Genomic DNA, 12,246 nt, shown 5'->3' with positions numbered 1-12,246 from the left:
TGTGTTATTTTAATGTTATATAGTTTTATATGTATTTTTAATGATTGAACATGTAAATATCAAATTCATGATTGTATGTATAGAAAAATATGAAAAAACATGAAAAATATAAAAACCGGTTTACTTGGCGGTCGAACCGGCGGTTCAACTAAAAAACCGGTTTTTAAAACATTGGTTTTGACCAACCTTGACTTAAATCCCATGATAATGAACGTGAGTCATTGGATGATCGCAAAAACAATTTTGAAGTACTTAAAATAAGTAAATATATGTTTTTAGTATACTGAGGTGTTTACCACGAGCCATGTGTAAGATCTTACACATACACAAGCTTCCAAATTGACTGCAGCGACTTCAAGCCTCAATTAGCGTTTGTGTTTTTCATTAATGCAATCGTCAATGGCCGAAAGAGTTGAAAACAAAACACAATTACCGATTATTGTCAAATCCCACATACTTGAACCTTTAGGTCTTGTTTGTTGTAAATACTAGAACCTAAAAGTGTTACAGATTTGGTAAAAAATAACACTGGTCCTTGACTGGGCAAAGTCTGTAGAATCCATAACTTGCATCCTAATTGTTGAACACAGTATTGATCATTTCCCCCAATTGTTGACCACAAATACAAGAGAATATACGAAAGCTAAGTATTGGTAAAATATTTACCGAAAAAAGAAACACAACAAGGATACAAATCTATAGTAAAACAAAAGGTACATGAGAACATGGTGTGCACCATTAAAATATATGCTCTACAAATTGTAAACAAGGAAATTTGGACTCAATTACAAGTTACCAGTTCCATATTATCTAGAAAAGATCATGAAAAACCTGAATTTGAACTCCTAATTTCCTTTTTTACTCTTTAATTCTTACCTAATTGCATCAAATATCATATAATTATAATTCCAATATGCCCCAATTTCACAATATTACAACAATAGATTTCAAAATTGGTACCTGAAGAACAAAAAAGAAAGGAGAGCAATATCATCATCATCTTGAAACTGGCTTTTGTAAAAGAGCAGTCAAATAAGCTTCTCCATTCTTCACACCACTTGTATCCATCTTCTTCCCCACTGCCCATTTCACCTTCTTATACCCCAATTTTCCGATCAATGGGCTGAAAATCTTATCAAGATCGATACTTTTACTGAAAAAATGATCAATCCAAAGATACCCACCACCTCTCAGCACTCGATCCACATCATAAAGTAGAAACTCCAATGATTGCGCCGGAATCCACCTGTTCACGGCGCGGCCACACCGCACCAGATCCAGAACCCCATCAAACACCGGTAACCTCTGCTGCAATGGCACATGTAACGGGATCAATCCCCGGAGGGCAGCAGCTTCGTTATAGGGTGCACCGATGCTCATGGTGGTCGTGATAACTGTCACATTTTCTTGCTTCATTTGCGCAGCGAATGTACCTGTACCACCGCCTATGTCTAGAGCTATCCGGAGAACGTTTTTTGATTTCTTTACGATGTCGTTTAGTTGAGAAATCGGGAGATCGAGATCGGTTTTGTAGCTCAGAAACTTTAATTTCTCTTTCTTCAAATCAAAACCCAGATCTGGGTTTAGACAATCGAAGGTTTTACACTTGTAATTACTCCACAAAATGGCATTCTCCGGCACCGGAGAGAAGGGGTTTGTGGGAAGGGAGGAAGGTAGTTTACTAGGAGTGGGAGAGAAGCAGCGCCGCCGTGGGAGAGGATGGCATCCACGAAGGATCAAGGGTTCGGCGGCGGCGGAAGACAGCTGGGGACAAACGGAGAAAGGGGTGTAATTCATGTACTGATGAAGAAGATCAGGGTGGTGGCGGCAGGCAGATGCAATGGGTGATAGCTGAGTATAGAGTAGGAGGTCAGATGGGATGTTGGAGGCGGTGGTCTGAACAGAGGGATTAGGTTGGAGGCGCGTGAGATGGTTGATGGTGGCGCGTATGGTCTGAAGTTGACGGAGGAGGTGATCAGGAACAGGAGGGTTAGGATTTGTGGCTGGTTTAGTGGAGATCATGGTGGTGGAGAGGTGGTAGAGGGAGAGGATATTGGTGGCAACCATGGCTACTAGAAGGAGTAGATTCAAACCCATTGTAAATCCCATGATTTTTCGTGAAATTTTTTAGCTCAATGTTTTGAGCTTTTTCGAGTGATGTTGGGTTTTGAGCCGGCTCCAGTGAGGCTCAAGTTTTCAGGAGAAGAGTGAGAGTAGGAGTGAGGATGACATGATTTAGTGATGATTTTGATTTTGATGCTTGTTTGAGATCCGAGATGGTATGTTTGTCACCGTTGGATGCGTAGAGAGTTGTGATCTGATGGTCGGAAAAATGTAGAGACCAGGGTTCGTTGTGGATCCTCGGAAAATGAGATTATTGGCTATCTATCGGCGGACACGTGAAAATGTAAAATGTGAAACGGAGGATGGCATTCCGTTAAGCAGCGGATCGAGATCGAAGTAAAATCGCTAAATACACCGTAAGAAAAAAAAAATGGAAAAAATTACACTCCTAAATTTTTTTGAGAGGTATCTCGTGCTACCCAGAGATATATATTAAATCCGTCAGTGATTAGGTTGGTTCAAACTGACGGGTCACAAATTGGTGGGTTGACGGGTATAATACATTGACTCAACTCAACTCATATAATATATGGTTCGGCAGGTTGGAAACATCAACCCAAGGGTTTGAGTCGATTTCCTCTTATGTAATAGTTGATGAGTTGTTTTCATATCGCTTTTCACATGTTAAATTTATATAAGTTATAGGCATTTTTAAATTAATTAATAGTTAGCATTTACATTTTACAAGAATGAAATGAACAACCAAATACAAATATAACATAATACGTTAATAAGCAACATATTTGAAAAAAAAAAGGTTTTAACGACATATATTAACTATATTCTTTTAATTCTTAAATAAAATTTTAATTAGGGTTAGCAGGTTGATTCATGAACCCAAACAAATAATCTAACCCAAAACATAAAATAAACAGGCTGGTGGATCAGAAATCTCAACTCAAATCCATTTATTTTCGTATCAGATTATTAGTTGGGTCGAAAATTATCACCCCTAAATGGAGTAAGTTAGGCTACAATATACATAATTTTTAGGAACCTATATATGAATGAAAGATTGATTTGTTAGTTCCAAACAAATCAAGATCGGACCAAAAAAATATAGGACTGTTCGGAGACCGTTTGTGACTGGTTCAAATAATACACATCGTTTTGAAACTAGTTCCAAAAAATACCAGATCGTTCCAAGAACGACATGAAACATGTCTTAATCTATCATTGTGATGTTAATCACACATTTGTTAACGAAAAAACTTGAAACCGAAAAACACCAAAACTAATCCAAAAAATCTGGAACTTAACCAAAAAAGATGAATGCAAAGACCGTGAGATCGGACTGAAAAAAGTCAAAAAAATGATCCAAAAAACACCGAATCGAAAAGGACCGAAAAAAAAAGACCAGATCATGACCGGTTCGAAAAAATACTGGTTGTGACTGGTTCAAAAAAAGTATGCACAATTCTGAATCGGTTCGAAAAAAACAGGATAGTTTATCTCTACCTTAGATGTGTGTTGGTATTGATAAACTGATAAACTAATAGCATTGTACATTAAAAAATATAAAAATATAGAAAATGTTTAGATATACAGTTGAAAAATTAGCATATAAATGTATTTTGTTTTGAAAACATGTGTGAAAAAACAATGAAAGCTTATTGATAACTTATTCCAAATATTTTCGAGAAAATATAAATCTAATACTACAGAAATTTCTCATTTATTTTAATTTGTCACTTATATTTTATTTGTGGATTCTAGATCCTTAAACTTTTAAATTATAAGTTAAATACTTAAAATAAAGGGATCATCTTGTCGGCCAGGTGAGCTAGAGTCCACGGCATTTTAGTCAAATAAAGTTGTCCATATAACGCTGATATGGCATTTATGTGGATTTTTCTATTATTTTTTTAATTAATTTTTTTTCTTTAATTTTAAAAATACTTCTATATGTTCAATCACCACCTACCACCATTCACCACTGACATCGACCCTTCTGGTGAACCGAAAATCTTAGGCAAGAACAAACAATTAAAACGAGTGCAGTATTTGGAAACTCTGATCAAAATAAAATCGATTTCGCAGGTCTCAAATCTTCATAAACTTGTATGATCCTTCCATCTTCAAAAAGATGGACAACAAAACAGAAGAAACTTACAAAATGAACCCAGATATGTAGATATGTAGCTAGGATGGATCAAAAACATTAAAAAAACGATGAATATTCAAACAAGAATCTATAAAGCCTTCATAAAATGAATTGGATGTGTGGTGAATCATCTCAGATCTAATCTATCATCTATTCTTGATCCCTCGCATTTAAACACACAAAAAGTCACACAATCTTTCCAGGTCAATCGCAAAATAAGCACCAAGATGAAAAGTATCAAAACGACCACAGATCGAGAAAAAAAAATTGAAGCCACCACTAATTGGGAAAGGAAAATCAAAACCACTACAGATCTATAAAATCACAGATTAAACAAAATCAAAATCAATCACCTTTGTTCCTCCAAGGCAGACACAAAACACATTTGTGTGTAGTTCCTTTTGTATTACACAGTTTGCAATATACAACCATATAAAAAAAGTTAATGATTAATATAAAACAATAAATATATATAAACTAGTTTTAAAGAATAATAAAACTAAAATTGAATATTAATACATGTCTAAATCGTCATAAGAAAATCTCCAGCAACACTAAAATCACTGATACATACGAGTTTTTTTTTTTCATACAATAAATGGACTCATAAGAAAATGAAGTTGATAACAATGTTTTATGGAGCAATGTAGATATCGGTACCAAAGAATGGGAAGTACTTGAGACAAAAACATATCATTCACCTAAAACATAGTAATTGCATTTGCAATCGCAATTAGTATTCAAGTTCTAATAAAATTTAGGAGTGTTACAAATAAGGTTTCCATCTACAAAGGATGCCTGGTATATATATCATTACACCATCCAGCACCTTTCCAAAACTAACTTCTTATTCAAAACTTGAGCAAATTAAAGCTTTTCATCACCATTCATGTAGCTGTGATATGACATCATAATTAATTAAGCACCTCCAGATCCATACTTCTTGCCAAAGATGATGAGCTGGAGTTTGTCATAACCAGAAAGCACACCAGCACCAGCAATGGCACGAAGAATGTTGGCACCAGCACCCTTGAAGAGAGACTTGGCACCTTCGTTCTTTAGAATCTGAGAAAGTGCATCCATGGAGCCCTTGTACTTCACTGCCTCACCTGATGTCATCATCATTCTTCTACGAACAGTGTCAATTGGGTATGATGCAAGTCCTGCTCCATTTGTGATCACCCAACCAAGTGCAAAGCTAGCGAAGAAACTATCCTGAAAATTGTGTCTCAATCCGTCCACATTAGTATATAAGGGTAGCTATTTATATAAAAGGTTAAACTCGATCTTATTACATTTTTTACCATTAAAAAAAATCAATTTTCTCACTTACCCGAAATTTAACCTCAATGAAAACAAATAGAGAAAAACACATTGTTATTTTCACCATTTTAATTTATTCTTTTTTATCTATTAAGTAAGTTAAAATTAAATAAAAAGTCTAAACAGGATGCTGCCATGCAGAGACAATTTGAACAATTTTGCCAACTAAGCACCTAGGATGCCATGTCATACTTTTGAATCTTCTCCAATAGTATAATTGAAATCACATTAGATGTTTATTTTGGTATTATATACAATCAAATGATTGGGGATTTAACAACTTGTGAACAGTTGGTTGCCATCATATGACATCAACTCAATCTATTATAATAAATAAAGGTTTTTTTGCCACATGTTATCTTCTCCTTCATTTGGACACATGATATTTTCTAACATTTTTAAATTTTCTATTTTCCACTTGTCATTTTATTGTATTTTTCATTTTATTAAATTAAAATTCCACATTTAATATGTAAGGTATTTATTAGAAAAGTTTATATATGTAATGTATCTAATACATTAAAGTCTCATTAATTTTAATAATTAAAAAGATTTCTCATTTTTTTTATAAATTCAAACTTTTCAAATTGTTAAAATTTTATATTTAATTTTTTTTAAATAAACTTATGTAATACATGGGTCTCACACCTAGTTATTATAATAATACGGGTTAATGTCTTTTTGAGTAATGAACTATTTGTTTCTTTTAAAAAAACAGTGACACTATTGTTTAAAAAAATGCCATCACGTATGCTTTTATGTTACACGCAATACCATTATTTCAATGATAAATAGTTCGTTACCCGTTATAGTACTTTTTCAAAACAATAGTGTTTTGTTACCCTTTATGACATTAACCCTAATAATAATCATAATAATAGTATTTAAATGCAAAAATGGATAAAATGGTCAAAGTACTATCGTGTTTTTCGATATTTTACCGTTTATATAAAACCCATCCAAGATTAAAAGTAAGTAGGTTTACCGCTAAATCTCCAGTAAGGATGACAGGCTTCAAAGAGTCATACAACCCAAAGTAAAGACCACGATACACAATGATTCCAACACATGAAATGGTGAATCCACGGTAGAGTCCAGCAATGCCGTCGGTTGCCATTGTCTTCTTGTAGACATCAACCAAACCGTTAAACTGCCGCCCTCCACCACCCTTCTTTGCCGCCTTAGCATCATTTGCCAAACGGGTTCTGGCGTAGTCAAGGGAATAAACAAAGAAAAGGGAGGAAGCACCGGCTGCACCTCCAGATGCCAGGTTGCCAGCGAACCATTTCCAATACCCATCTCTATCTTTTCTAAAGTTGAAAAGCCTCTTAAAGTAATCCTTGAATGCAAAGTTCAGTGCCTTCATGCATGGAATTTATAAAAGTTAATAAATGTAACAACTTTTTTTTTCAAAATCTATAAAAGTTACAAAATAGGTACACTTAGTAATTAAATACATCTAGATTCTGTTATGGTGTTTAAATCTAATTACGTTATGAGTTGAAGATAATATACCATTTGCACAGAGTATAAAAATAATGTTTTGGTTCGTGATGATCTTTCTTCCTATTACACAATTTTTGAAAAAATTACAAACTATATATCAATATCATCCGGATAAAAAAAAATAACGAGAGATATTATTCAAGGTATAATGTCTTGAAATCCCTTAAAAATGAACAAAGTTATACAAATGGTCATTGTGGTTGGCAGAAAATTAATAGAACTCCAAGTCATTTTGAAAATTTTTTAACATGGTTTAAAACATATGATGAGTTATTTTCTACAAACAAAAGGACCCATCTTTTGTGTTTTAAACATGAAAATGAAACCATGTTAGTCAAAAGGACAGATCATGTTCCTTTTAAACCTTAAAAAACCAATTATGTTAAAAATCTTTAAAAAGGCTTGCATGGTATTTTCTACATACCAAAGGACCATTTGTGTAATTTTATATAAAAATGTGATAAAAATATAGTCTAATATATGAAGAAATGAAACTGCATTACATTTTTTGGCATTTAAAGAGAAAAAAAAAAGTAGGAACCTGAGTCGGAAAGTAACGGATGACATTAGCAGTGTTTCCTCGCCACAAGGAACCAAACCCTTCGTCCTTAATGGTTCGACCAAAACAGTCGCCGATGCCTTTGTAGGGTTCAGACAGCCTCCCGGCTTTAAGCATCTCATCTTGATTCTGGATCAAAAGTTTCACTCGTTCAATTGGAGCAGCGGCGGTTTTTGATACGGCGGCAGAAACTCCGCCCATAAGAAAATCAATCGCGAATGACGAGAAACCTTTCTCCGCCGGAGCTTGGACACAAATAGCCGGCGATGCCCCTAGTTTCGGCACAACCATTGAGAGGTGATCAGTTGATGCCTGAAATGACCCATTTGTTAATTTTCTGTACTGAGATTGCCTCAAGTAGGGATAATGTGGCTGCCGGAAACCACCGTCACATGATCGAAGAAGAAGGCTTCCGGCTAGCTTCTGTTGAACACTTGGGTGCTGTGCTTGATCGATCGTCATGCTGAATCTATCACTTAAAAAGAGAAGGAAAAAATAATCATAAATGCATTGATAATCTCATGAACACAAAATAAAAGCCAAATCAATCAAACAAACAAAAGAATAACACATGCATACAAGAAATCATTTTGGTTGAATAGATATGAAATCATGAATCAAAAAGGATAGGTATTAATCGGCATTGTAAAAAATGAAGAACTGGAAGACTTACCACGATTTGATGTTGGTTAGATGTTATGGAAGAGAAGAAAAATGAGAGAGAGAATGAGGGTTTTAAATGGGATCAAAACGAGGAAGAGAAAGGTGCAGAGAAAAACAAGGAGAGAAGCGTTTAAAATGCATAACGTGGTTGACCCAATCTCATTTTCAATTTAGTTTATATGGCTTAAATGACAGTTTTTATTTTTATTTATTTATTTATTTATTTATTATTATTATTATTATTATTATTATTATTATTTGCAATGACATCTACATGATATGTATCAAGCACCAAATCAAAATCAATTGAATGTTAATTTATATAAATATTTATCCGTTTCAATAAAAAACACTCTTCTTTTATCGATCACCAATCATTATGGTATATTGTTTCGTGATTGTGTAAATCGAATTGTACATTGGATCTTAACTTAAACTTATATGAGGAGTTAGATTGTAAATCGTGTTGAATGTTAAACAAAATATTGTAACATCTTCTTAATAAGAATGTAATATTGCTTAATCATTCATAAAAAGTTTTAAGCTTTATTCGTTCAAAGGTCATTTAAATATTATATTATACCAAACATAATAAACACCGATCAATAAATAAATCGTTAATAAGATTTATTTAACAAAAAAAATATGATAATGATGTTCCTTTTTACCCTCCGATAAAATATTAAAATTACAATAATATGATAATGCGCGCGTCATTGACATAGATTCAAATAAATTTAACGAAATCTGTGGAAGCTTAATTGAAATTAAGTTAACAAAAAACGTAATAGTCACCGCCAACGAAATTTGTGTCTAATAGCTTTCAGAAATATAGTTATTCAGAAAAAACATTTTGAAAATAGAAAAGATATCAGCTTTCTATAAATACATACAAACCAGAAAATAAAGAATCATGATTTGTGTTCATCAAGAAGTTGTTAGAATTCTTGACCGAACATTTTTAGCAGGAGGCTCTAATTTTCCAGTCATGATAATGGGAGAGCGGGTCAGTGTAGTGGGACATGTTTCAGGTCAGCAGTGTCATTTCCAACTACTTCACATTCGTAGTCGTCGGGTACACCTCATGGATCCCATTATGTAATTTGGTACAGAACAATGTCAATGTAGTTTATTTTTTATGAGAAATTGTAGTCAATGAAATGAAACTTGCAACAAAACCTTCAAATGGCGTAAAAAAATTAAGACAAAACATTATTGTAATATCCTGTTTTGAGAAGTTTCTTATTTAGGGATTGTGGACAATAAATGTATGAAGTAAAGGCCTTGGACTTCAAGGGAATAGGGTTTAGACCCTGTTAGATGTTGATAATATTGGTTATACGATCCAAGCCATTGGTTTGTGTTTTGGGCCGAAAGGTAGTAAGGGAAAAGTCAAAGGTCGGATTCTTGTATGACATACGAGTTTTTGTTCGAGAAGTTTTTAGTCAAAGATATTTAGATAATATTGTGGGGCTCTTCAATATCTTTCTATAGATATAAAGATTGTCAAAATCGGAGTTGAAACGAAGAAGTTATGATCGTTGTAAGTTTGGAGGGTTTTAGGTGTAGCCTAGTACGTTGGGTGTACTAGGCAAGGAATATCGTAAAGGCTTAACCTGGTACGCTGGGCGTACCAGGAGTATGTTGGGTGTATGCGACCAGGACCCAAACCCTAATTTCAGGGGTTTGAACCCTATTTAAGCCCCTTAACTTCCTCAAACCCTTATTTCTATCAGCCTCCATCCTCTTTAACCTTAATATTGAAACCCTAGCCCTATTTATGAGATCCTTGAGTTTTTTAGTGCTTTGGACTGTTATTGGTGCATCTTGGAGAAAGAGGAGCTCATTGAAGAAGTGACGAGCCTACTGCCATGATGTGGCCAACATATAAAAGTTCTTAAGTCACATTTGTAAATTCGTACCAACCACCGCTTCCATATCCAAGAACAAAAAGTCTATCTAAAAAAGAACACGAGCATACAAATTTCATGGATCAAATCAAAGCTCTTTCGATAAATAGGCAATTTGTTGATGCAATTGCTCAAATGCCAAAATATACGAAGTTTCTTAAGGATCTCCTTAGCAATCGGAATAAACTAAAGCAAACTTCAGAAGTTATTCTAAATTAGCAATGTTCTGCGACAATAACGAAGATGAAAGATTCGGACCTTATAGTTCCTTACGAGTTTGGAAATTTAAAGAATAAGAACACATTAGCAGATTATGGAGCTAGCATAAATTTGATGTCATTCTCGTTCTACAAGAAGCACGATCTTCCAAAACTAAATCCAACAAGAATGGTTGTCCATATGGCCAATCAATCTGTTACGTATCCACGAGGCATTATAGAAGACCTACTTGTTAAAGTGGACAAATTTGATTTCCCGGTCAATTTTGTTGTCATCGATATGGAAGAAGACGGTGAAATTTTCATTGTTCTTGGAAGCTCATTCCTTAGCACCGCACGAGCCCTCGTATGTAACGTCCCAAAAACAATAATAAATTTTTTCGTTTGGATGTCTATCAAATTATTCATCAATTGTTCAAATTCAAACACCAAGTCATAACATTCAAAACATCAAAGTACAATTATTAAGAAAGTGGAAATCATAAGGGGAGGATGTTGTGCCATCACGTCGGGCCCTTCCCTTTTGAACCAGAAGTACCTGAAACCATAAACATAAACTGTAAGCACAAAACTTAGTGATTTCCCCAAAGTACCACATACCATACCTAAGAAAGTGAATGTTATGGGCCAAATCATAGTCTTAAAATCGTTTCTTGCCATGGGCCAAATCATGGTCTTTCCTTGCAATGCCGATGGTCAAATCCCGGTCTTACATATAGGTGTCAGGGGCTAGATCCTGGTCTTTCATACAATTGTCAGGGGATAGATCCTATTCTTTCATGCAATTATCACAGAGACAACTAGCATTCTACATAAAAAAAGTAATGGGCCGACATTGGTGCCTTTGGCCCATGGATCTAGTGAGGAGACTCATCTCACAGTCGGATGAACACTGAATAATATGGTGCTCCCGAAATCAACTCTACCAGTCACCTTCATGAACAAAAGTGACCTAAACTCATACTACATATCAACATACCTAAAATACCACTAAGTCAAACCCTAGTCAAAGTCTAGATCAAAGTCAACATAATCAACCGAGTCGATTCAGTGAGTACGTTGGGCGTAGTCAACAAGTACGCGAGGCGTACTACATGATTGACCAAAGTCGGGGAGCTAACCACGTACATGCATCATACCACTTGGTATGCCCAACGTACGTGGTTGCCTTCAACTTCATCCATTAAGTGTTTAATCCTTAAGCACTCATGTCCAAAATCCAGATTTAGACCCTATAAGGTATCCTTAACCATAAAGTATTCTAATTTTATGGTTTTGCATGGCTATTAAGACCTTAGCATCAAAAAAGGATCCAATATCACATTTTTATGAATTAAGACACCCTAAAACATCTGAAAGGAAAAATGAAACGTCTTGGAGTATCCCATACTCACAAAGATCAAGATTGGGACAAAAAGGTGCCAACTTTAAGCTAAAACTAGATCTATATGAAATACTCATCAAGGTTGGAGCTTTATACCTCCAAAAGGTGCATAAGGGAGTGTATATGTTGGATCCAAGATCTTGAGGGAAACACCACAAACTCAAGGTTCTTCCTTCTTCTCTAAAAGCTCTGAAATGACACCAAAAGGCTCTTAAAGCTTCATAAGGCACTCACAGACTTATGAAGAAATGGGTTATGTCGCATCGATGGTAATTGTAATATGATTTTTTCTTTCAACCAAAACAAATGAAGCTTTTCTATTTTTTCTTTATATTCAGTTTCTCATTTAATCTTTATATGTGATTTGTGTGTATTACTCAATCTTGAATGTGACTCTCCAAACATCAATGTTTTGCTTGGAATATCTTTCTGATTCTTCTTTTTCAAGAAAAATA

At 34.6% G+C, this 12,246-nt stretch overlaps 2 protein-coding genes across 3 annotated transcripts; both read right to left on the bottom strand.

The window, feature by feature from the left end:
* Positions 1 to 714: 714 nt before the first annotated feature.
* Positions 715 to 2,368, bottom strand: LOC145061910 (S-adenosyl-L-methionine-dependent methyltransferases superfamily protein). Its single transcript, XM_079009498.1, has one exon. It carries the CDS (start codon positions 2,107 to 2,109, stop codon positions 997 to 999), a length of 1,113 nt encoding a protein of 370 aa, XP_078865624.1. The 5' UTR covers positions 2,110 to 2,368; the 3' UTR covers positions 715 to 996.
* A 2,473-nt stretch (positions 2,369 to 4,841) lies between these two features.
* LOC145063309 (ADP/ATP translocase 1, mitochondrial-like) lies at positions 4,842 to 8,427 on the bottom strand. 2 transcript variants are annotated; one of them, XM_079010898.1, is made up of 4 exons: positions 8,290 to 8,312; positions 7,599 to 8,085; positions 6,537 to 6,911; positions 4,842 to 5,443 (listed from the first exon to the last, which is right to left on the bottom strand). In XM_079010898.1, exons 2-4 carry the CDS (start codon positions 8,076 to 8,078, stop codon positions 5,147 to 5,149), a joined length of 1,152 nt encoding a protein of 383 aa, XP_078867024.1. In that variant the 5' UTR covers positions 8,079 to 8,085; positions 8,290 to 8,312; the 3' UTR covers positions 4,842 to 5,146. The 2 variants fall into 2 exon arrangements, with proteins under 2 accessions (XP_078867024.1, XP_078867023.1); XM_079010897.1 differs by having other exon boundaries at positions 4,843 to 5,443; positions 7,599 to 8,091; positions 8,290 to 8,427.
* Positions 8,428 to 12,246: the final 3,819 nt, after the last annotated feature.

The sequence above is a fragment of the Lactuca serriola genome, chromosome 7 (genome assembly GCF_051521515.1).
Source record: "Lactuca serriola cultivar US96UC23 chromosome 7, Lser_US96UC23_V15, whole genome shotgun sequence".
Classification (NCBI taxonomy): Eukaryota; Viridiplantae; Streptophyta; class Magnoliopsida; order Asterales; family Asteraceae; genus Lactuca; species Lactuca serriola.
This window is presented reverse-complemented; position numbering and strand designations above follow the sequence as displayed.

Bases quoted from the DNA above. Each gene is read 5' to 3' on its own strand.
- LOC145063309 (XM_079010897.1), bottom strand. From the start codon at position 8,078: ATGACGATCGATCAAGCACAGCACCCAAGTGTTCAACAGAAGCTAGCC. The intron at 6,912-7,598 runs GTTCCTACTTTT...CCATGCATGAAG, and splicing joins TCCGTTACTTTCCGACTCAG to GCACTGAACTTTGCATTCAA. The intron at 5,444-6,536 runs GTAAACCTACTT...CACAATTTTCAG, and splicing joins TCCTTACTGGAGATTTAGCG to GATAGTTTCTTCGCTAGCTT.
- LOC145061910 (XM_079009498.1), bottom strand. From the start codon at position 2,109: ATGGGATTTACAATGGGTTTGAATCTACTCCTTCTAGTAGCCATGGTT.